This window comes from Eriocheir sinensis, unplaced genomic scaffold (genome assembly GCF_024679095.1).
Source record: "Eriocheir sinensis breed Jianghai 21 unplaced genomic scaffold, ASM2467909v1 Scaffold3, whole genome shotgun sequence".
In the NCBI taxonomy this organism is placed as follows: domain Eukaryota; kingdom Metazoa; phylum Arthropoda; class Malacostraca; order Decapoda; family Varunidae; genus Eriocheir; species Eriocheir sinensis.
In genome coordinates, this window is record NW_026111609.1 from 2,174,171 (window position 1) to 2,200,176 (window position 26,006).

Below are 26,006 nucleotides of genomic sequence, written 5' to 3' on the forward strand. Positions count from 1 at the left end.
AAAAGGAAGGGGCTGAGCACGCTGCCCTGAGGGGTGCATCGCTCGTGCTGATGGTAAGGCGAGCGATGTCCTTGGAAAAGGACCCTCCCTTTTCTTTCCGTGAGGAAGTCTTGTGTCCATTGGAGGAGTTTCCCCCCAACCCCTTTGCCTGCGAGGAGAGCCAGTATGACCTGTTTGTCCGCTAGCTCGAAGGCTTTCTCCAGGTCTATGAAGACCGCCGATGTTTTGTGGGAGCTGGCCTGAGTGAGGAGGGTGATGAGGCATTGGGCGGTGCCTGATCCCTTTGTGTAAGCGGATATTGCCGGGTGTAGAGGGCCTATGACCCACTAGAGGCGGGAGAGGATGATCCGCTCCATAGTTTTTCCTATGCAGCTGAGTAGGGAGATTGGCCGGAAGCTGCCCGGGTCCTTAGGCTTGGGGATTGGGATAATGTCCGCCTCCTTCCATGAGTGGGGGAGTCGCTCTACGTCCAGTGAAGCGCTGAAGAGAGACAGGAGGGCAGCGTGCCCTGACAGGCCAGCTTGGCGTATCATGGTGTGCGTGATGCCGTCGGAGCCGGGGGATGTGTCGGCACCCGTCCGAAGCGCATTTTGGACTTCGTGCGCGCTCAGCGGTGTGTCAGTGGTGGCATTTCTGGCTGTTGCAGTATTGATGGCCGTTGTTCGCCTATCTCTTTCGGCCTCGAGTTTTCGGCGGGTCGCCCGAGGGAGGTTCGTTGTGCAAAGGATGCCGCAATTCGATCGGCCTCTGCCGCAGGGGTCGGGTGTGACGGGGTCTGGGATAGGGACTTCCCTTGACACGGCGGATATTTTCCCAGATCTTTTTGAGGGAAGTGTGGGCGTCAATGGAACTGCACCATTCCGTACACTTTTGTTCTCTTACCTCGAGCTTCACAGTACGGGTGTGGGTGATAACATCGATGAGGATGTTTTTGTTGGGTAGTGTAGGGTGTCTTCTGTCGATTTTTCTGGCCCTGTTGATGGTTTGATTTGCTTCCGCCACCCGGTCGTCCCAGAACCAGTAATCGCGGGCATTGAAGCGTCAGCTGCTGCCCGGAAAGCCGCGGTGACATGCGCTGCGTGGAGGTCGAGGTCAGGAGTGTCATGGTGTGCGGTGGTTTGTAGTGCCTCACGGAATATGGTCCAATCAGCTTTCTTTACATTCCAGCGTGCGGGTAGAGGTGGGGCTGGCGGTATGGGTGGAAGATGGAGGGTGCAGGTGGTGGCAAAGTGGTCACTGGCGAGCGTGGGGTGCACGGTGAAGTTAGCATTTGGCGTTAGGGGAGTGGAGATGAACATGAGATCAAGGATTCCGCCGTGGGTGTGTGTGGGTTCGGGGTCGTTGAGGAGGGTGACTCCTGGGTGGAGCGGGAGAATGGTGCCAAGATGTCGCCCTGCAGGGTTAGTAGGTGAGGTTGAGCCGAGTATGGGTTGGTGGCAGTTGAAGTCACCCGCTATGAGGGTGGGCTGTAATTCCGCTGAAGTGAGTAATTCACCCAGGTAGAGGTGTGATTGTGGTGGATTGAAGGTTGGAATAGAGGTCGAGAGGTGTGTCGCGGAGGAGGATTTGGACTGCCATTATATCGACCCGTTCTCCGCATTGGGCTGGGTCCTCGATTCGCTGGGAGGGGATGGCGTGTCTGACGAGGACGCAGGAGCCGCGGGATCCTCCTCTGACTCGCGGGTTATTGTACGCTGTGTACCCTCTGAGTTGGACAGATTTTGTGGCTGGAGTGAGGGTTTCTTGGAGGAGGAAGACGTCGACGCCTTCCCCTCGAGCTGCCTCCTGAAGGAGGTAGATTTTTCCTCGGGCGCCTTGCATGTTCCATTGGACGAGTCTGATGGCTTCTGGTGGGGGGGTGATGGGCGTGTTGACACCTGGGGTTCGTCGGTTGTGGTGGCCTGTGGGGGAGTTGTCACGGTTGGGGTGGGGGCTACGGCCGGTGTGGTCGGATCGTTCGTTGTAGCTGGTTCGGGTCGAGGGGTGGGAGGGGCCATTTCCCGGGTGAGGGACGTGTTGGGGTCGGCCGGTGTTGGGGGTTGCTGGAACGACTTTGTTACGAGCGTATCGATGATGGGGTCCAGCGTTGTCTCCGGTACGTCTCGCTCGAGGAGCTGGACGATCGTCACGACCAGGCCCTTGAGAAGGCCTTTCAGTGCTGACTCCGTGATGGTGAGGGTCCCTTCTGGCAGTGGAGGCGTAGGGATCTGGGGCTGGGTGGCTGGCGGGTGGTGTTCCGGACGGTGGCGCTGTTGCATGTGTGGCGTGGGTTGTGGGGGCGGTGGGGCGTGCGGGGGGTGGGGGGTTGAGGGGCCGTGGAGTGCAGGGAAGTCCTCCTTACTCGGGGGTGTTTGCTGAGAAGGCTGTTTTCGCTGTTTCCCCCAGGCGAAGGTACCTGGAGGGGCATCGGAGTGCTTTTCCACCCAGGCGGCTTGGTGCTGGATGCCCTTTTGGACTAGACGGCGGCGCTCCGGGCACCTCTTGTTCCATGCATGGTGGGTGCCCTGGCAGTTGGGACATTTCGAAGAAATAGCTTCTTTCCTCTTGAACTTCTGGAGGCACTCGTCCGTGGGATGAAGGGCACTGCATATTCCGCACACTTGGTTCTTGAAGCATTTTCCCTGTGTGTGGCCAAATGAGTGGCATCTGTAGCATCTCGTTGGCTCTGGCGTGTATGGGCGCAGGAAGTACAGGCCCACTAGGCCCAAGTGGAGGCTGCTTGGTAGGGGGCCGTCGACCTCGATGAGGACCTGGGAGGTTCTCTGTCTGTCGTTGCGAGTGCAGCGTTCTGCAGTAACCACGTCGGGGTGATTGAGGAGGAAGGACAGGTCGTTCAGGTAGTATTTGAGGACTATCCCCTTCGTGTATCATGTGGGGGGGAGTACTTTTTGAAGGGACACAGGGATGCCCTTCACCTGTGTGATGGCAGCTAGGGAGTTCAGAGTGGCTGTGTCTTCCGGGTGTAGGTAAAAATCCCCTCTCGGACTCTGCCTCACTTTGCTGCAGCGAAGGGTGGGGTGCTCCGCTTGGATGTCCTGCAGGAGTCGGAAGGTACTGGAGAAGCCTGGGGTGGGTGATAGTTTGATGTAGGGTGAGGGCTGCGCGGGGGTCGAGTGGCTTGGCCGATGGTCGATCGGTGCAGGTGCAGGTGCAGGTGGTGTCGGAGGCTGGGCCGGCTGAGTGGGCGGGGTGCGGGTCCCGGGGGTAGGTCTCGCAGGGGGGGCAGGGGCGGCGGCGGCGGTCCGCTCCTTCCATCGGTCCTTCTTTTCAGTCCCCGGGTCCGGGTATGCGGTCCAGTCTTCGTCTCGCTGGGTTTCCGTGTCTATGGGGTCGACTTCGATCGCGTCAGTCAAATCTTCATCTGGTCTTTTGCTGGGGGGTGCCAAGGGGTCAAACTCGCTGTCGTCGAAGGTTCTCTTTCTGGGCTCGGCGCTAAGAGAACTTTGGATTCTCTGGAGTCTAGGGACCGGATTCTAGGTGAACGGAATTTTCCTGTTAGGGGCGGTACCCCCAGCATTGTCCCGGGCCATGTGGTGTGGAGTGAAGGTGCCCACCCAGCACCGAGAAGTCAGGCCGGCCTCAACGGCTCGACAGCCTGCCCCTGGTGCGACGCAAGAACAACCCTCCCGTGAAACCCTACCTGTGGCCCAAGGAGCTCCTAGGGACGCCCCCCACACCTCTTACCGGTGTGGAGTCGGGACGTCAGTCCTTGTCCGGGTCAAAGTCCTAAAGATGTCAGTTTATGGAGACTGACAGGTAGCTAAGGTGTTGCCTAAACCTGAACCCGCACCTGATGCTGGACCCGCACGCTCACGGGCTGCAACAGGGCATCGCAGGCTGTCCCTGCTTCAGGACTCCTGGGGGCTTCTTAGGTCCCCCAGGTCCCTCACCCAAGGACGGAAGAAAAGGAAGGAGTTAGAGTGGTAGGGAAAGCCTGTCTGAACCCTCGCCTTCAACAAGACGACAAGTAAACGTTCCGCAGGTCTAGGGGGTAGATTCCAAGAATCGGGACCAGTGGGGGAACGCTAATTGCCGCTTGAAGGGGCAAATCGAGACAGATGTGGAGGGTGAAAAGAACTCCGTAATAGGGAAGTCTCCCTAAGATGAAGTCAAATTCAAAGTCAGCTTGCGGTGTGGTGTGCAAGGCAGAGTCCAACGTGGAGTCAAGCGCTGCTGGCAGGCAGAGCGAAGTCTTGGGCTGGAGCTGGAGCTGGAGAGAGAAGGAGAAGAGAGGAGGAGGTCCTTCCGCGGCGGCTGCTGGCTGGCGAGTCGAGAGTCTGCCAGCTTCTTCTTCTTCTTCTTCTTCTTAGGATTTACCCCCTAAAAAGGGGGAACGGGCCTTTGTCCGTGGACGGCCCGTCGCAGAGGGGAACCCGCCGCTGGCGTGCGGCGGGTGTGGGGACCCCTCCGCCGCCGCTACAGCCACGGGTAGAAGCTGGCGAGCAGCGACGGAGTAACAGGCCCTCCGAGCAGGCGCTCAGGAGCAGCCCGTTGTGGTGGGCGAGCAATGCAAGCTCGTTGCGGGACGCCTCCGCCGCCGCCACAGCCACGGGTAACAGCCGGCGAGCAGCGACGGAGGCACGGGCTCTCTGGGCAGGCGCCCAGTAGACACCCGTAGCGTTGCACGGGCGAGCAGCCGACCGGTCGACTTGACTGCCGCGGTGGGGCCCTAAGCGAGGATAACCAGGCGGGTCAACCACGCCGCAGCAGAAGGACCCCCCAGCTGCTCGCCCGAGGAGTGCTGGCGTTCCACTGTGTCTGCCAGCCGTTTCTCGTTTTTATAGTTTTGGCGGCCGGGGGAGGAGCGGTGGTCTGCGTCCTGCGCGTGCGCCGTCTCCTAGTCCCGCGCTTGCCCGCCCCCGTCAGGCAGTGCATCTATCTAGCCCTATTGGAGGAATTTAGGGGTCTCTTGGAGCTGTCTGCATATGCTAGAGCCTAGTACAGTGTGAAGGCTCACCCAACGTCACTAGGCCGTCCGGAACTAGACGGCAGGAACCAGCCTATCACCCAAAGATCCACCACCGCAGCCGCTGGCTCTACATATATAGAGCGAACACTGCACCAACCCAACACTCACTCCACTGTTGAGCTACCCATTTGAACCATGACTGGCCGCGGCAAGGGAGGCAAGGGACTCGGAAAGGGAGGCGCCAAGCGTCACCGCAAGGTTCTTTGGGACAACATCCAGGGCATCACCAAGCCGGCCATCCGTCGTCTGGCGCGCCGTGGTCGGTGTGAAGCGCATCTAAGGTCTCATCTACGAAGAGACCCGTGGTGTGCTCAAGGTGTTCCTGGAGAGCGTCATCAGGGATGCCGTCACCTACACTGAGCACGCCAAGCGCAAGACCGTCACCGCCATGGACGTGGTGTACGCCCTCAAACGCCAGGGCCGCACCCTGTACGGCTTCGGTGGTTAATACCGCTGCCTGAGCGAGCCCGACCTAACCCCCCCACCCCGGACCTCTTTGAGGTCCACATTCTTATTCACTAAGAGAATAGTAGCACACTTTTTACTTCAGTTATATTTCCTTTCTTTCTCTCTTTCTTTCTTTCTGTTTCCTCCCTCCCTCCTGCCTAATGATGATGGTTCGCACCTCCACCCTCTGCTCCCCATCCACCTCATTTGACACTAGTAAGCTCCAGTTTGTCTCCTCCCTCCCATCTTTTCCCTCCCTCCTGCCTAATGATGGCTCAAACTCCGCCCACTGCTCCCCACCCACCTCATTTGACACTAGTAAGCTCCAGTATGTTTCCTCCCCCCCATCTTTTCCCTCCCTCCTGCCTAATGATGGTTCACACCTCCGCCCACTGCTCCCCATCCACCTCATTTGACACTAGTAAGCTCCAATTTGTTTGTTTCAGTTCTTACAGAAACATCATTTTGCCATAATTTCCCCTGTTCCTGTCAATTCTTTGTAAAAACAGTAACAGGATATCTATGAAAAGAGAGAGAGAGAGAGAGAGAGAGAGAGAGAGAGAGAGAGAGAGAGAGAGAGAGAGAGAGAACTATATTGGAAAATATATAGACAAAACAAAGAGACGTCTTGACGGGAAGAGGAAAAGAAAGAGAGGAAGGATGACATAGAATGGTTAAAAAGGAAAACAATAATGAGAAAGACGGCAAATATATAGACAGAGAGAAAAAGAAGCCTCCCCTTCTTGATCCATTCCTACTATTGTCTCTTGGAATGTTCAGGAGTGTATAGGAAAGCAAGGGTAGGGTTAGAGGGGGAGGGACAGGCTCAGAGCGAACTTGAAGGGACAGGCTGAGGAATCTCCTCCTCCTCCTCCTCCTCCTCCTCCTTCTTCTTCTTCTTCTTTTTCTTCTTCTTCTTCTTCTTCTTCTTGTTTTTCGTTGTCGTCCTCCTCATAACGTTGCGCCCTCTCTTACTGGACCCGCTTTTCAGATACGCTGAACCAGCCCCACCGCCGAGTAGCCCGCCGGAACCCTGGGCAAGCGTCTAGATGCCCAACAGTAGACAGGTGGATGACTAAAAAGCTGCAAATACGTTTCTATGAAAGTAGGTGTGCAGGCATATAAATAGGTGTGCCTGCATGCATGCCTGCCTGCCTGCCAGCCAAAACAAGCAAACTGGCTAGCTAACAGACAAACACAAAACTAGCTAGATACCAAACTAAAAGACAAACTAGCTAGCGAGCAAGCAAGCAAGCAAACAAACAAACAAACAAACTAACTCAGTTGAACGAACGAGATAGAAAAGGAAGAAACCGACCAACCAACAAACAAACAATCAAGCTAGCTGGCAACACACAAACAAGCTAGCTAGCAACAAACAAACAAACTTGTTAGGAAACAAACAAGCTAGCTAGCTAGCTAACTAATACACAAACAAACTAACTAGCTAGCTAGCAATCAAACAAACAAACTAGCTAGCTAGCAAACAAACAAGGTAGCTAGCTATCAAACAAACAAACAAGCTAGCTAGTAAACAAACAAACTCACTAGCTAGCTAGCAAACAAATCAACTAGCTAGCTAGCAAGCAAACAAATAAACAAACTAGCCAGCTAGCTAGCAAACAAACAAACAAACAAACAAACAAGCTAGCTAGCAAACAAACAAACAAACAAACAAGGTAGCTAGCTAGCAAGCAAGCAAACAAACAAACAAACAAACAAACAAGCTAGCAAGTAAACAAACAAATTCACTAGCTAGCAAGCAAACAAACAAACAAGGTAACTAGCTAGCAAATAAACAAACAAACAAACAAACAAAATAGCAAACCAACTAGCTAGCTAGCAAGCAAACAAATAAACAAACAAGCTAGCTAGGTAGCTAGCAAGCAAACAAAATAACTAGCTAGATAGCAAACAAACAAACTCACTAGCTATTTAGCTAGGTAGCTAACACACAAACAAACTCACTGGCAAGCAAACAAACAAACTAGCTAGCTAGCTAGCCTGCTAGCAAACAAACAAACAAACTAGCTAGCTAGCTAGCTAGCTAGCAAACAAACAAACAAGGTAGCTAGCTAGCAAACAAACAAACAAATAAGCTAGCTAGCAAACAAACTAACTAGCTAGGTAACTAGCAAGCAAACAAACAAACAAACAAACTCACTAGCTAGCTAGCAAGCAAACAAGCTAGCTAGCAAACAAACAAACTAACTAACTAACTAACTAACTAACTAACTAACTAACTAGCAAGCAAGCAAGCAAGCAAACAAACAAAATAACAAGCTAACTAGCAAACAAACAAACAAACAATCAAACAAACTAACTAACTAACTAACTAGCAACAAAGCTAGTTAGGGAGCTAGCTCGTTTGTGTTTGTTTGTTTGTTGCAAGCTAACTTTTTTAGTTAGTTTTGTTGTGGGAGTTTTGTTCTTAGTTTGTTGAGGTTTGTAATGCGTGTTGGCTTTTTTTTTTTTTTTGGGGGGGGGGTGGTTGTGATGGAGTATTGCGATTTCTTTTTACATAATTATGTTAGATGACTGTCTCTTTTTAGTGAATCTGAAAGTCCTTTAGCGAAAATAATCACTTGGATTATAGTGTCTTTCATGCAATATTTGCCTGTGCAATGGAATAAGTATTATTCCATCTATCACTAAAATAACTGGATGTTAATACAAAAATATTGCCATACTCAAATTCTAATACCTCCCAATTTTTTTAAATGTTTTTTTTAACGCAAGACCATAGGTAATAGTAGCTGTATCTACAAAACGATTGGTAATAGGATTATCTGTTACTCAAGCAAATGGTACAAATAAATAATTCTCCTTGAACAAGTTTGTTTTTACATCCTGTGCATATGGGAGGAAAAATGAAATCTAATAGCACTTTTATCAACTCTTTCATAGTTACTGAAATATTCTAATACCTACAAACAGAACATATATATTTTCATTATTGTATGTGAGAGGTATAGAGGGAGTTAATTGCTTGTTAAGGCTTTTATTCAAAGAATTTACCTCAAAAAAGTCTAAAAAGTTCAGAGTTAAAAGCGTAATGGTTACCGAAGTAGAAAAATCATATAAGATCTCTATTCATAACTCCCGTAACACCTATGTGTGAATATACTGCTCCTGTATGGTTTATGGTAGCAAAAAACCTTAAAGATATAATCAAGAGAGAATCATACAATGTAATAAACTCTACCCACATACTGGCCAAAGAATATGCTAAAGATATTTCTCAAGGAAAAAAAAAAATAACTCCTTAGCAATGGCTTTTAGTTACAGCAGAAGAGCAACTAGTGTGGTTCCCCGTCCGCTAGGGGAACCTACGGCGGACCTATGTGCGTGGGTCTCCTTAAACTCTTTTTTTTTTTTTTTTTTTTTGTGTGTGTGTGTGTGTGTGTGTGTGTGTGTGTGTGTGTGTGTGTGTGTGTGTGTGTGTGTGTTATTCTAAATCTAAATCTAATTATTATTATATAGCGCGAGGTGAGACTCCTGTATCTCAGTGTCTGTGCTGTCTGGCCCTGGTGGTTTTTCGCTGAGTTTAGCTTACCATCCCAAACGTTTTATTCTTCTCCTCAGGGTCTACCTCGCCACCTAGCACCTGCGTGTGAGACAGGATGTTTAGGTTGGGTTAAACTATACCGTGATGATGGCTGTGTGTGCATGTGAAGGTGAAGGTGAAGGTACAAACCGATGCATGCTTTCTCGGGTGAGGCAGGGGATCATACATCACGTCAGTGCCTGACTGACTGACGGATTCATTTTACTCATTCCGGACCTACTCCACAGGCCACAGCAGTGATGACGACGGGCGGGTCGGAGCCCACCCAGTTACTACCTACCTACATCATCTCGGCGGGGGCAGCGCCGCATCTGATCTGCACGGCCATCATCATCTCAATGACCTGCAGCACCTACCTCCTGGCTCTGTTTTGCGTTTTTTTTTTATTTGTTATGTTATGTTTTGTGGGTTGTTGTTGTCGTTGTCAACAGAGGAGTCTCTTACCTGCCATGAAAAAACAAACAAACAAACAAACAAACAACCAAACAAGCTAACTCTGGGAAGCCTGCCAGACTCAGGGGTTCTTAATTGTTGTTGTCATGACTGAGGGTCTTCTTCCTAATAATATCAGCAGGAATTGACCTAGGAATGGCACTATGTACTTGAGGGGGTGTCCAGAACTCTCTTTTTGGAAAAGGGTGTGGCTCCCAAAGGGAGCCGGATTAAACGGTACTGTTGTCGTCCCTGAAAGGCCGAGGGCGATTACTTCTTCTCGGTCTTCTTGGGCAGGAGCACCGCCTGGATGTTAGGCAGCACACCTCCCTGGGCAATGGTGACGCCGGAGAGGAGCTTGTTCAGCTCCTCGTCGTTGCGGATGGCCAGCTGCAGGTGGCGGGGGATGATGCGGGTCTTCTTGTTGTCGCGGGCCGCGTTGCCGGCCAGCTCGAGCACCTCGGCGGCCAGGTACTCCATGACGGCCGCCAGGTACACGGGGGCGCCGGCGCCCACGCGCTCGGCATAGTTGCCGTTCCTTAGGAGACGGTGGATCCTGCCCACGGGGAACTGCAGGCCGGCACGGCTGGAGCGGGACTTTGACTTCCCCTTCACCTTTTCTCCCTTGCCGCCTCCAGACATGTCGACAGTGAGTGGTGGGGGCGTGGACTTGCGCTTCTGCTGTGGGCTCGGAGCGAATACCCGCTCGTTCGTTCGTTCGTTAGGGATTAACCACATAAATAGGGGTAACGGGCCTTTGTCCATTGACGGCCCGTCGCAGGGGGAAACCCGCCGCTGGCGTGCGGCGGGTGTGGGGAAGCCTCCGCCGCCGCCACAGCCACGGGTAGAAGCCGGCGAGCAGCGACGGAGGCACGGGCCCTCCGATCAGGCACTCAGGAGCAGCCCGTAGCTGAGCCGTGCGAGCAACTCAGCAGTCTATAGGTTTCCCAGAGGCCGGGAGATTTGCTCGCTCGACGAGTGTTGGCGGTCCACTGATTTGGCGAAGGCTTATCGGGGGGCTTATCTCGGGGGCTCACATGTTGTGACGAGTCTCACAAGAGCCTCGTCACTGAGGGCAAAAATAAGCTGTGGTGCAGGCAGCCCTTCCGGGTTGCGGAGGAACACAAAGGAACACAAAGGAAGAACAAACAACAGCAGACCTGCTGGTCCTTACGAGGTTGTTTGTGACAAGCTACACTAACTATCTAATCAAAGGTGGAAGATGAAGGACAGCAAAGGCGAAGGCTCCTCCCCACCCCCCCATCCCTCCAGCCAAAGCTGGCAGGAAAGGAAAAAGAATCATGCGGCATGGAAAAACTGCATGGAATTTATGTAGGAAAGAGGAAAGAACTACCATTACTGCTACCACTAACCGGGCAATAAAAGCGGACAAGGACACCAGTATTCGAAAGAACTTAACGTTATTACGACAATGAGTAATATCTTAGTTGCTGGTTGGATTCAAAACACTGGTCTAATCTATTCTTGAAGGCCGTAACTGTTGTACTATCAACGACATCACAAGGTAGAGAGTTCCAAACATTAACAACTCGATTGAAGAAGAAGTGTTTAGCTTCGTGCGACGAGAATCTTTACCACTTATCTTCAAATTGTGATTTCTTCTTGTTCTATTTGATCGATCAATTGTAAAGTAATCTTCCGCATTAATATCACTGAATCCTTTGAACATTTTAAACACTTCTATTAGATCGCCTCGCATTCTTCGTTTTGATAGGCTGAATAAATTTACTTCTTTAAGCCTTTGTTCATATGACAAATTTCTCAACCTAGGAATAATCTTTGTTACTCTTCGTTGGACCCATTCCAACTTTTCTATGTCGTTTATGTAGTAGGGAGAACAAAACTGTACACAGTACTCTAGACGGGGTCGAACCAACGAATTATACAGTTTAATATTACTTTTTCCGATTTATTATTAAAGACTCGTCCGATGAAGCCAACCAATTTGTTTGCAGTTTTAACTACCTCTGAACAATGCTGACCGGGCTTTAAATCGCTTGATATAGTGATTCCAAGATCCTTTTCTTTACTTACTGCAGAAAGTTGTTGGCCATTCATTACGTACCGAACGCGATTGTTATTTTTTCCGATGTGCAACACTTTACATTTCTCAACGTTAAATTTCATTTGCCATTGATTGGCCCAACGTGCAAGTCGATCTATATCTGATTGTAAAGCTTCTTCGTCGAGTATCGCAGTTACTTTACTAGCAATTTTTGTGTCATCAGCAAATTTTGATACTTTGCAAATGAGCCCATCATCGATATCATTAACATAAATAATTAAGAAGAACATGGGGCCAAGCACTGATCCTTGAGGTACGCCGCTTTTGACATCGAGCCAGTTAGATGTAACACCGTTTAGAACTACTCTCTGTTTCCGCTCAGAGAGCCAGTCCGCAAGCCAATTGTGAATGTTACCCGAGATACCGTGCGCCAGTAGTTTGATGAGCAATCGTTGGTGGGGGACCTTATCAAATGCCTTTTGAAAATCCAGATATATGATATCTACTGATCTGCTTTCATCGAACACCTCAAAAATATAGTGAAAAAAATCAAGTAAGTTAGTCAAACACGAACGTTTACTACGGAAGCCATGTTGCAAATTATTTATTATATTATTTTCTTCGAAGAATTTCACCATATTGTCGCGAATGATAGTCTCCAATAACTTACAAACAATAGATGTCAGGCTAATTGGTCGATAGTTTCCTGGATGAGACTTATCCCCCTTTTTGAAAATTGGTGTGACATTTGCAAGTTTCCAATCCGACGGAACTTTTCCAGCTGTCAAAGATTTATTGAATATGATGGAGAGCGGTTTACAAATTTGATGTTTGATTTCTTTTAAGACCCTAGGGTAGTTTTGTCTGGACCAGGAGCTTTGCTTACTTTAATCTTTTCAATTGTGCGTAAAATGTCACTTTCTACGATGAGCACGCCACTTAACATCTTTTCGGTCCTTCTAACCTCCGGCGGTTGAGGTGATAAACAATCTTCGTCGGTAAATACGGATGCGAAAAAGTTATTTAGGATTGTAGCCATTTCATTTTCATCGTTCGTGTGGTTACCATTTTCATTAGCAAGCGGTCCGATACCACAAGTGAGTGACTTTTTATTATTTACATAGATGATAAATTCTTTAGGATTAGATTTACTTGTTTCCACTATATATTCTTCAAGATTTTTCTTGCTTCGTTTTATTAATTTCTTGGTTTCGCGGCGAATTCTGTCCAACTCTAGTTTGTCAGCCTCGCTCTGAGATGATATGTACCTACTGTATACGCGTTTTTTAAGAGATAGGCTATTTTGAATTTCGTTATTCCACCATTTGGGTTTCTTCTTAGAAGCTGAACGTCTGTTACGATAGGGTACGCATATGCTTATGGCATTGTTCAATATTGTGGTGAAGGCCCCCCAAGATTTATCAATATCTGTTTCCGCCGTGATTTCAGTCCAGTCAGAATTATTTAGAATTGATCGGAGTCTTACGAAATTCGCTCTCTGATAATCAGGCACCTTTTCTTTACTAGATGTTACTTTACTTTCTTTCATATTGATGCTGAATGTGATTGTTCGGTGATCGCTAGAACTAAAAACTGGACCAACATTTACTTCGTTAACTAGATCAGCTGTCGTTGAAAAGATAAGGTCAAGTATATTATTTTCCCGAGTCGGTTCTTGAACGTGTTGATGTCAATCACTTTCTAGTAAATTTGTGTACAGGTCGAGCCCTATATGACAGTTCAACGGTTCACCCCATCTTTTCACTGGCAAGTTAAAGTCCCCAACAATTTCTGCCTCACAACTGCTACTTGTTTCTAATAATAATTCACTTAATGCGTGGTCGATATCAAGAGTCTGCCTTGGCGGTCTGTAGATAAGTCCAATTACTATTTTACGAGATTTATTTTTAATTTCAATGAAGACCGTGTCTACATTGGTTATAATATATGTTTTGACGGATACTGGATGGAGAGAGTTGTGGATATAAAAGATAACACCTGCACCCTGTCTGTTCTCTCTTTCATGACTAAAAATGGTATAACCCGGTAATCTATATTCCGCAATGAAATCTCTATTTGAAGTGTCTATCCAAGATTCTGTGACTCCGATGATGTGGTAATGATTTGTAGCTGCGAGGACTTCTAAGTCTTCAAATTTGTTACGTAGGCTACGACCGTTTACATAACAAGCTTTAATGTGATTCGAGTCGGGTGTTTTGCGGGTTGAGTGCACCCTTACGGTGGAGCTGCTGGTGTTCTCGCCTCCGCGTTTTTTGGCTTTCGAAGAGCCACTTGGTCACAGAGCAGCCTCCCGAAACGGGCTCCTCCAACAGGGTTTAATTGAATGCCATCAGAAAGGAACAAGTCTGAGTCGTAGTAAAAATTGTTCCACAAGTTAGCGAACTGGACGTTTTCTTGTGAGCAAAGGGACTGAAGTCTGTTGTTTGTGCTGAAGGCCTTACTGTAAAAGCTAGATTCGGCACCGACCCTCGGGAGGATTCCTGAAATTATGATGTTACCGGCATCCGTTTTACGTTTATACTGCTTGATCATGCGGCGGTATTTCTCAAGCAGTTCCTCAGAGCGGGTTGTCTTTACGTCATTTGTCCCCGCGTGAATGACAAAGAGGGTGTTTCGGTCGGCATTTCTTGTGACATCATCGCACGCTGCGGTGATGTCGTCCAGTCTGGCACCTGGATAGCAGTAACGTTTTCTGCGGCCGTTTGATGAACGACCACAGAACTCAACCAGCTGGCCACGCACCATGAAGTCACCAACTAGGCGAGTCTCGAACTCATCCTCCATGGTGTCTGCCAGCACCTGGAACCTATTGAAGGTAGTGGGGGTCAGTAAATCCTTGGTTGCCTGCTTCGGTTTGGCTCCATTCCTTACAGGTTGGAACCCGACATCCTGTGAAGCAGGAAGAGAAGCGTTAAGTGGGGCAGGCTGGAAGTTGTCCTGTGAGGCAGGTTGGGAGTTAGCCTGTGAAGCAGGCTGGTGGTTAGCCTGTGAGGCAGGCTGGTGGTCAGCCTGTGAGGCAGGCTGGCGGTTGTTCTGTGAGGCTGGCCGGTGGTTAGCCTGTGAGGCAGGCTGGGGTTAGCCTGTGAGGCAGGCTGGGGTTAGCCTGTGAGGCAGGCTGGGGTTATCCTGTGGGGCAGGCTGGGAGTCAACCTGTGAGACATGTAACACGTCCTCCCGTGAAGCACGAGGGTCGTCTGGAGAGGGCACAATCTCAGTGGAGGGCCTTTCCACCATCGATGGTGGAGTCACTGCCACATTAGTTAAAACAAATTCCTGAAGGGCTACAAATTTCTTTTCAAGATCATTGTGCTTGACTTTCCATTCACTCACAGCCTTCTGAAGATGTAATCTTTGAACGCAGAGGCGGCAAGTTTTACTCAGCTGGAAGAACTGAGCTGCAAAACGTCCGGGACAGACGTCACACTTAAGGTTCGAAGGCATTGTTAGAAATTTAAGCGAGTTAACAGTTTGGACAAATATTAAAAGCGCTTTCGAAATAACTTTAATTGTGACCATAAATTGAATTGTATAAAAATTGTGCATGGAAAATAGATACTGCTGTGTTAGATGCCTCCAACACTGGGAGTTCGCTCCCACAGGGTCTTGAAAACGCCTCAAAGACCAATCGCTCGTCCTGAGCCTCGGTCACGAGATCGACTTTCACAACCCGGCGCTTTTCAGCTATTGTCCTCGACGTTTTGGCTCAAAGAACGGGGCCGGCGTAGTCACACAGAGCAGAGCTGGCAAAGGAGGAGAGGAACCAGCAATTCGTTCCCACTTTCCGAAACGTCTAACCCAACTCTGCGACCCTTTCGAGGCCTGGCCAGTGGCACCTGTCACCAGGTGTTCTCCACCAACTCTAGAGAGTATCAGACGCACTTCCTGAGAGACCAAAAGACTGAAATATTCCTTGAGTATAAGAAAAACCCTCAGAAACTCCACCTAGAAGCCGGGAGGTACAACCTCAAATGGCCCACGGAAGATATCTCTTTCAGGAGAAAACAAGAACCAGCTGTTATGCAGAATAGAGATGGGAGTACCGTCGATAGAGGGGAGGGACGGGGAGCTCACACCGACAACTGGTTTCCAGGGAGGCTTTTTAGTGTAGAGGTCGCCACACTCCTCTACACCGCAGGCCTAAATAATTAGGCACGGTCCAGCTGACTAGGACCCTGGAACTCCAGCCATTGTCTCATAAAGAGATCCTCTGCCTGCAGTCCAATCCACCACTGCTGCTGCCCAGAGGCTTCACCGTGACCCTGGCAATGGAGACAGATCAGGTATTACACCTTGTCCAAGGGTGACCTGAGACTATGCAGGGCAGGGACAAAACAAAGAGACGTCTTGACGGGAAGAGGAAAAGAAAGAGAGGAAGGATGACATAGAATGGTTAAAAAGGAAAACAATAATGAGAAAGACGGCAAATATATAGACAGAGAGAAAAAGAAGCCTCCCCTTCTTGATCCATTCCTACTATTGTCTCTTGGAATGTTCAGGAGTGTATAGGAAAGCAAGGGTAGGGTTAGAGGGGGAGGGACAGGCTCAGAGCGAACTTGAAGGGACAGGCTGAGGAAGTGGGAATCTCCCTCTTCCTCCTCCTCCTCCTCCTCCTCCTCCTCCTCCCTCTTCTTCTTCTTCTTTTTCTTCTTCTTCTTCTTCTTCTTCTTCTTGTTTTTCGTTGTCGTCCTCCTCATAACGTTGCGCCCTCTCTTACTGGACCCGCTTTTCAGATACGCTGAACCAGCCCCACCGCCGAGTAGCCCGCCGGAACCCTGGGCAAGCGTCTAGATGCCCAACAGTAGACAGGTGGATGACTAAAAAGCTGCAAATACGTTTCTATGAAAGTAGGTGTGCAGGCATATAAATAGGTGTGCCTGCATGCATGCCTGCCTGCCTGCCAGCCAAAACAAGCAAACTGGCTAGCTAACAGACAAACACAAAACTAGCTAGATACCAAACTAAAAGACAAACTAGCTAGCGAGCAAGCAAGCAAGCAAACAAACAAACAAACAAACTAACTCAGTTGAACGAACGAGATAGAAAAGGAAGAAACCGACCAACCAACAAACAAACAATCAAGCTAGCTGGCAACACACAAACAAGCTAGCTAGCAACAAACAAACAAACTTGTTAGGAAACAAACAAGCTAGCTAGCTAGCTAACTAATACACAAACAAACTAACTAGCTAGCTAGCAATCAAACAAACAAACTAGCTAGCTAGCAAACAAACAAGGTAGCTAGCTATCAAACAAACAAACAAGCTAGCTAGTAAACAAACAAACTCACTAGCTAGCTAGCAAACAAATCAACTAGCTAGCTAGCAAGCAAACAAATAAACAAACTAGCCAGCTAGCTAGCAAACAAACAAACAAACAAACAAACAAGCTAGCTAGCAAACAAACAAACAAACAAACAAACAAACAAGGTAGCTAGCTAGCAAGCAAGCAAACAAACAAACAAACAAACAAACAAGCTAGCAAGTAAACAAACAAATTCACTAGCTAGCAAGCAAACAAACAAACAAGGTAACTAGCTAGCAAATAAACAAACAAACAAACAAACAAAATAGCAAACCAACTAGCTAGCTAGCAAGCAAACAAATAAACAAACAAGCTAGCTAGGTAGCTAGCAAGCAAACAAAATTACTAGCTAGATAGCAAACAAACAAACTCACTAGCTATTTAGCTAGGTAGCTAACACACAAACAAACTCACTGGCAAGCAAACAAACAAACTAGCTAGCTAGCTAGCCTGCTAGCAAACAAACAAACAAACTAGCTAGCTAGCTAGCTAGCTAGCAAACAAACAAACAAGGTAGCTAGCTAGCAAGCAAACAAACAAACAAACAAGCTAGCTAGCAAACAAACTAACTAGCTAGGTAACTAGCAAGCAAACAAACAAACAAACAAACTCACTAGCTAGCTAGCAAGCAAACAAGCTAGCTAGCAAACAAACAAACTAACTAACTAACTAACTAACTAACTAACTAACTAGCAAGCAAGCAAGCAAGCAAACAAACAAAATAACAAGCTAACTAGCAAACAAACAAACAAACAATCAAACAAACTAACTAACTAACTAACTAGCAACAAAGCTAGTTAGGGAGCTAGCTCGTTTGTGTTTGTTTGTTTGTTGCAAGCTAACTTTTTTAGTTAGTTTTGTTGTGGGAGTTTTGTTCTTAGTTTGTTGAGGTTTGTAATGCGTGTTGGCTTTTTTTTTTTTTGGGGGGGGGGGTGCTTGGGATGGAGTATTGCGATTTCTTTTTACATAATTATGTTAGATGACTGTCTCTTTTTAGTGAATCTGAAAGTCCTTTAGCGAAAATAATCACTTGGATTATAGTGTCTTTCATGCAATATTTGCCTGTGCAATGGAATAAGTATTATTCCATCTATCACTAAAATAACTGGATGTTAATACAAAAATATTGCCATACTCAAATTCTAATACCTCCCAATTTTTTTAAATGTTTTTTTTAACGCAAGACCATAGGTAATAGTAGCTGTATCTACAAAACGATTGGTAATAGCATTATCTGTTACTCAAGCAAATGGTACAAATAAATAATTCTCCTTGAACAAGTTTGTTTTTACATCCTGTGCATATGGGAGGAAAAATGAAATCTAATAGCACTTTTATCAACTCTTTCATAGTTACTGAAATATTCTAATACCTACAAACAGAACATATATATTTTCATTATTGTATGTGAGAGGTATAGAGGGAGTTAATTGCTTGTTAAGGCTTTTATTCCAAGAATTTACCTCAAAAAAGTCTAAAAAGTTCAGAGTTAAAAGCGTAATGGTTACCGAAGTAGAAAAATCATATAAGATCTCTATTCATAACTCCCGTAACACCTATGTGTGAATATACTGCTCCTGTATGGTTTATGGTAGCAAAAAACCTTAAAGATATAATCAAGAGAGAATCATACAATGTAATAAACTCTACCCACATACTGGCCAAAGAATATGCTAAAGATATTTCTCAAGGAAAAAAAAAATAACTCCTTAGCAATGGCTTTTAGTTACAGCAGAAGAGCAACTAGTGTGGTTCCCCGTCCGCTAGGGGAACCTACGGCGGACCTATGTGCGTGGGTCTCCTTAAACTCTTTTTTTTTTTTTTTTTTTTTTTTTTTGTGTGTGTGTGTGTGTGTGTGTGTGTGTGTGTGTGTGTGTGTGTGTGTGTGTGTGTTATTCTAATTCTAATTCTAATTCTAATTCTTATTAGCTAGCGCGAGGTGAGACTCCTGTATCGCAGTGTCTGTGCTGGCTGGCCCTGGTGGTTTTTCGCTTAGTTTAGCTTACCATCCCAAACGTTTTATTCTTCTCCTCAGGGTCTACCTCGCCACCTAGCACCTGCGTGTGAGACAGGATGTTTAGGTTGGGTTAAACTATACCGTGATGATGGCTGTGTGTGCATGTGAAGGTGAAGGTGAAGGTACAAACCGATGCATGCTTTCTCGGGTGAGGCAGGGGATCATACATCACGTCAGTGCCTGACTGACTGACGGATTCATTTTACTCATTCCGGACCTACTCCACAGGCCACAGCAGTGATGACGACGGGCGGGTCGGAGCCCACCCAGTTACTACCTACCTACATCATCTCGGCGGGGGCAGCGCCGCATCTGATCTGCACGGCGGCCATCATCATCTCAATGACCTGCAGCACCTACCTCCTGGCTCTGTTTTGCGTTTTTTTTTTATTTGTTATGTTATGTTTTGTGGGTTGTTGTTGTCGTTGTCAACAGAGGAGTCTCTTACCTGCCATGAAAAAACAAACAAACAAACAAACAAACAACCAAACAAACTAACTCTGGGAAGCCTGCCAGACTCAGGGGTTCTTAATTGTTGTTGTCATGACTGAGGGTCTTCTTCCTAATAATATCAGCAGGAATTGACCTAGGAATGGCACTATGTACTTGAGGGGGTGTCCAGAACTCTCTTTTTGGAAAAGGGTGTGGCTCCCAAAGGGAGCCGGATTAAACGGTACTGTTGTCGTCCCTGAAAGGCCGAGGGCGATTACTTCTTCTCGGTCTTCTTGGGCAGGAGCACCGCCTGGATGTTAGGCAGCACACCTCCCTGGGCAATGGTGACGCCGGAGAGGAGCTTGTTCAGCTCCTCGTCGTTGCGGATGGCCAGCTGCAGGTGGCGGGGGATGATGCGGGTCTTCTTGTTGTCGCGGGCCGCGTTGCCGGCCAGCTCGAGCACCTCGGCGGCCAGGTACTCCATGACGGCCGCCAGGTACACGGGGGCGCCGGCGCCCACGCGCTCGGCATAGTTGCCGTTCCTTAGGAGACGGTGGATCCTGCCCACGGGGAACTGCAGGCCGGCACGGCTGGAGCGGGACTTTGACTTCCCCTTCACCTTTTCTCCCTTGCCGCCTCCAGACATGTCGACAGTGAGTGGTGGGGGCGTGGACTTGCGCTTCTGCTGTGGGCTCGGAGAGCGAATACCCGCCGCTCGTTCGTTCGTTCGTTAGGGATTTACCCCCTAAATAGGGGTAACGGGCCTTTGTCCATTGACGGCCCGTCGCAGGGGGAAACCCGCCGCTGGCGTGCGGCGGGTGTGGGGAAGCCTCCGCCGCCGCCACAGCCACGGGTAGAAGCCGGCGAGCAGCGACGGAGGCACGGGCCCTCCGATCAGGCACTCAGGAGCAGCCCGTAGCTGAGCCGTGCGAGCAACTCAGCAGTCTATAGGTTTCCCAGAGGCCGGGAGATTTGCTCGCTCGACGAGTGTTGGCGGTCCACTGATTTGGCGAAGGCTTATCGGGGGGCTTATCTCGGGGGCTCACATGTTGTGACGAGTCTCACGAGAGCCTCGTCACTGAGGGCAAAAATAAGCTGTGGTGCAGGCAGCCCTTCCGGGTTGCGGAGGAACACAAAGGAACACAAAGGAAGAACAAACAACAGCAGACCTGCTGGTCCTTACGAGGTTGTTTGTGACAAGCTACACTAACTATCTAATCAAAGGTGGAAGATGAAGGACAGCAAAGGCGAAGGCTCCTCCCCACCCCCCCATCCCTCCAGCCAAAGCTGGCAGGAAAGGAAAAAGAATCATGCGGCATGGAAAAACTGCATGGAATTTATGTAGGAAAGAGGAAAGAACTACCATTACTGCTACCACTAACCGGGCAATAAAAGCGGACAAGGACACCAGTATTCGAAAGAACTTAACGTTATTACGACAATGAGTAATATCTTAGTTGCTGGTTGGATTCAAAACACTGGTCTAATCTATTCTTGAAGGCCGTAACTGTTGTACTATCAACGACATCACAAGGTAGAGAGTTCCAAACATTAACAACTCGATTGAAGAAGAAGTGTTTAGCTTCGTGCGACGAGAATCTTTTACCACTTATCTTCAAATTGTGATTTCTTCTTGTTCTATTTGATCGATCAATTGTAAAGTAATCTTCCGCATTAATATCACTGAATCCTTTGAACATTTTAAACACTTCTATTAGATCGCCTCGCATTCTTCGTTTTGATAGGCTGAATAAATTTACTTCTTTAAGCCTTTGTTCATATGACAAATTTCTCAACCTAGGAATAATCTTTGTTACTCTTCGTTGGACCCATTCCAACTTTTCTATGTCGTTTATGTAGTAGGGAGAACAAAACTGTACACAGTACTCTAGACGGGGTCGAACCAACGAATTATACAGTTTAATATTACTTTTTCCGATTTATTATTAAAGACTCGTCCGATGAAGCCAACCAATTTGTTTGCAGTTTTAACTACCTCTGAACAATGCTGACCGGGCTTTAAATCGCTTGATATAGTGATTCCAAGATCCTTTTCTTTACTTACTGCAGAAAGTTGTTGGCCATTCATTACGTACCGAACGCGATTGTTATTTTTTCCGATGTGCAACACTTTACATTTCTCAACGTTAAATTTCATTTGCCATTGATTGGCCCAACGTGCAAGTCGATCTATATCTGATTGTAAAGCTTCTTCGTCGAGTATCGCAGTTACTTTACTAGCAATTTTTGTGTCATCAGCAAATTTTGATACTTTGCAAATGAGCCCATCATCGATATCATTAACATAAATAATTAAGAAGAACATGGGGCCAAGCACTGATCCTTGAGGTACGCCGCTTTTGACATCGAGCCAGTTAGATGTAACACCGTTTAGAACTACTCTCTGTTTCCGCTCAGAGAGCCAGTCCGCAAGCCAATTGTGAATGTTACCTGAGATACCGTGCGCCAGTAGTTTGATGAGCAATCGTTGGTGGGGACCTTATCAAATGCCTTTTGAAAATCCAGATATATGATATCTACTGATCTGCTTTCATCGAACACCTCAAAATATAGTGAAAAAAATCAAGTAAGTTAGTCAAACACGAACGTTTACTACGGAAGCCATGTTGCAAATTATTTATTATATTATTTTCTTCGAAGAATTTCACCATATTGTCGCGAATGATAGTCTCCAATAACTTACAAACAATAGATGTCAGGCTAATTGGTCGATAGTTTCCTGGATGAGACTTATCCCCCTTTTTGAAAATTGGTGTGACATTTGCAAGTTTCCAATCCGACGGAACTTTTCCAGCTGTCAAAGATTTATTGAATATGATGGAGAGCGGTTTACAAATTTGATGTTTGATTTCTTTTAAGACCCTAGGGTAGTTTTGTCTGGACCAGGAGCTTTGCTTACTTTAATCTTTTCAATTGTGCGTAAAATGTCACTTTCTACGATGAGCACGCCACTTAACATCTTTTCGGTCCTTCTAACCTCCGGCGGTTGAGGTGATAAACAATCTTTGTCGCCAAATACGGATGCGAAAAATTATCTAGGATTGTAGCCATTTCATTTTCATCGTTCGTGTGGTTACCATTTTCATTAGCAAGCGGTCCGATACTACAAGTGAGTGACTTTTTATTATTTACATAGATGATTAATTCTTTAGGATTAGATTTACTTGTTTCCGCTATATATTCTTCAAGATTTTACTTGCTTCGTTTTATTAATTTCTTGGTTTCGCGGCGAATACTGTCCAACTCTCGTTTGTCAGCCTAGCTCTGAGATGATATGTACCTCATTTATACGCGTTTTTTATGAGATAGGCTATTTTGAATTTCGTTATTCCACCATTTGGGTTTCTTCTTAGAAGCTGAACGTCTGTTACGATAGGGTACGCATATGCTTATGGCATTGTTCAATATTGTGGTGAAGGCCCCCCAAGATTTATCAATATCTGTTTCCGCCGTGATTTCAGTCCAGTCAGAATTATTTAGAATTGATCGGAGTCTTACGAAATTCGCTCTCTGATAATCAGGCACCTTTTCTTTACTAGATGTTACTTTACTTTCTTTCATATTGATGCTGAATGTGATTGTTCGGTGATCGCTAGAACTAAAAACTGGACCAACATTTACTTCGTTAACTAGATCAGCTGTCGTTGAAAAGATAAGGTCAAGTATATTATTTTCCCGAGTCGGTTCTTGAACGTGTTGATGTCAATCACTTTCTAGTAAATTTGTGTACAGGTCGAGCCCTATATGACAGTTCAACGGTTCACCCCATCTTTTCACTGGCAAGTTAAAGTCCCCAACAATTTCTGCCTCACAACTGCTACTTGTTTCTAATAATAATTCACTTAATGCGTGGTCGATATCAAGAGTCTGCCTTGGCGGTCTGTAGATAAGTCCAATTACTATTTTACGAGATTTATTTTTAATTTCAATGAAGACCGTGTCTACATTGGTTATAATATATGTTTTGACGGATACTGGATGGAGAGAGTTGTGGATATAAAAGATAACACCTGCACCCTGTCTGTTCTCTCTTTCATGACTAAAAATGGTATAACCCGGTAATCTATATTCCGCAATGAAATCTCTATTTGAAGTGTCTATCCAAGATTCTGTGACTCCGATGATGTGGTAATGATTTGTAGCTGCGAGGACTTCTAAGTCTTCAAATTTGTTACGTAGGCTACGACCGTTTACATAACAAGCTTTAATGTGATTCGAGTCGGGTGTTTTGCGGGTTGAGTGCACCCTTACGGTGGAGCTGCTGGTGTTCTCGCCTCCGCGTTTTTTGGCTTTCGAAGAGCCACTTGGTCACAGAGCAGCCTCCCGAAACGGGCTCCTCCAACAGGGTTTAATTGAATGCCATCAGAAAGGAACAAGTCTGAGTCGTAGTAAAAATTGTTCCACAAGTTAGCGAACTGGACGTTTTCTTGTGAGCAAAGGGACTGAAGTCTGTTGTTTGTGCTGAAGGCCTTACTGTAAAAGCTAGATTCGGCACCGACCCTCGGGAGGATTCCTGAAATTATGATGTTACCGGCATCCGTTTTACGTTTATACTGCTTGATCATGCGGCGGTATTTCTCAAGCAGTTCCTCAGAGCGGGTTGTCTTTACGTCATTTGTCCCCGCGTGAATGACAAAGAGGGTGTTTCGGTCGGCATTTCTTGTGACATCATCGCACGCTGCGGTGATGTCGTCCAGTCTGGCACCTGGATAGCAGTAACGTTTTCTGCGGCCGTTTGATGAACGACCACAGAACTCAACCAGCTGGCCACGCACCATGAAGTCACCAACTAGGCGAGTCTCGAACTCATCCTCCATGGTGTCTGCCAGCACCTGGAACCTATTGAAGGTAGTGGGGGTCAGTAAATCCTTGGTTGCCTGCTTCGGTTTGGCTCCATTCCTTACAGGTTGGAACCCGACATCCTGTGAAGCAGGAAGAGAAGCGTTAAGTGGGGCAGGCTGGAAGTTGTCCTGTGAGGCAGGTTGGGAGTTAGCCTGTGAAGCAGGCTGGGGGTTAGCCTGTGAGGCAGGCTGGGGGTCAGCCTGTGAGGCAGGCTGGGGGTTGTTCTGTGAGGCAGGCCGGTGGTTAGCCTGTGAGGCAGGCTGGGGGTTAGCCTGTGAGGCAGGCTGGGGGTTAGCCTGTGAGGCAGGCTGGGGGTTATCCTGTGGGGCAGGCTGGGAGTCAACCTGTGAGACATGTAACACGTCCTCCCGTGAAGCACGAGGGTCGTCTGGAGAGGGCACAATCTCAGTGGAGGGCCTTTCCACCATCGATGGTGGAGTCACTGCCACATTAGTTAAAACAAATTCCTGAAGGGCTACAAATTTCTTTTCAAGATCATTGTGCTTGACTTTCCATTCACTCACAGCCTTCTGAAGATGTAATCTTTGAACGCAGAGGCGGCAAGTTTTACTCAGCTGGAAGAACTGAGCTGCAAAACGTCCGGGACAGACGTCACACTTAAGGTTCGAAGGCATTGTTAGAAATTTAAGCGAGTTAACAGTTTGGACAAATATTAAAAGCGCTTTCGAAATAACTTTAATTGTGACCATAAATTGAATTGTATAAAAATTGTGCATGGAAAATAGATACTGCTGTGTTAGATGCCTCCAACACTGGGAGTTCGCTCCCACAGGGTCTTGAAAACGCCTCAAAGACCAATCGCTCGTCCTGAGCCTCGGTCACGAGAGAGACTTTCACAACCCGGCGCTTTTCAGCTATTGTCCTCGAAGTTTTGTCCCATAGCACGGGGCCGGCGTAGTCACACAGAGCAGAGCTGGCAAGGGAGGAGAGGAACCAGCAATTCGTTCCCACTTTCCGAAACGTCTAACCCAACTCTGCGACCCTTTCGAGGCCTGGCCAGTGGCACCTGTCACCAGGTGTTCTCCACCAACTCTAGAGAGTATCAGACGCACTTCCTGAGAGACCAAAAGACTGAAATATTCCTTGAGTATAAGAAAAACCCTCAGAAACTCCACCTAGAAGCCGGGAGGTACAACCTCAAATGGCCCACGGAAGATATCTCTTTCAGGAGAAAACAAGAACCAGCTGTTATGCAGAATAGAGATGGGAGTACCGTCGATAGAGGGGAGGGACGGGGAGCTCACACCGACAACTGGTTTCCAGGGAGGCTTTTTAGTGTAGAGGTCGCCACACTCCTCTACACCGCAGGCCTAAATAATTAGGCACGGTCCAGCTGACTAGGACCCTGGAACTCCAGCCATTGTCTCATAAAGAGATCCTCTGCCTGCAGTCCAATCCACCACTGCTGCTGCCCAGAGGCTTCACCGTGACCCTGGCAATGGAGACAGATCAGGTATTACACCTTGTCCAAGGGTGACCTGAGACTATGCAGGGCAGGGACCTCTAGTTCCCTGAGGTGAAAACAATTCACCCGCATACCGGGAGATGGCGTGTACCCTCACACTCGAGGAGGTAGTGGAGTAGCGGCTGGACGACCTCCTCCTCGCAGTAAGGGCACTCAAACGGGACCGGGTCGTCGATGTCCAGGAGCGAGGCACACCGGTACCCGAGGCGCAGGCGGTGGAGGTTGGAGGCCACTCGCTTGGGCGCGCCTAATGGGAGCCGACGGCTGCCGGAGCCAGTCGCCGAGGCATACCAGTATGCAGACGGTGAGCCGGCCGCCAAGGCCTCTTCAAGGGCCCTGACGACACCCGCCAAGGTATGGGCCGCCATGTCCCGCTTGAGCCGTGACACGCTCGGGGAAACGGGGCATGCTATGCTGGGTAGCAGGGTGGCTTCGCTGGCAGCG

At 47.7% G+C, this 26,006-nt stretch overlaps 1 protein-coding gene across 1 annotated transcript; it reads right to left on the minus strand.

The window, feature by feature from the left end:
• Window positions 1-326: 326 nt before the first annotated feature.
• Window positions 327-25,930, minus strand: LOC126991549 (proteoglycan 4-like). The gene is made up of 5 exons (XM_050850286.1): window positions 25,662-25,930; window positions 2,997-3,441; window positions 1,703-2,372; window positions 1,019-1,186; window positions 327-637 (listed from the first exon to the last, which is right to left on the minus strand). Exons 1-5 carry the CDS (start codon window positions 25,928-25,930, stop codon window positions 327-329), a joined length of 1,863 nt encoding a protein of 620 aa, XP_050706243.1.
• Between the last annotated feature and the right edge of the window lie 76 nt (window positions 25,931-26,006).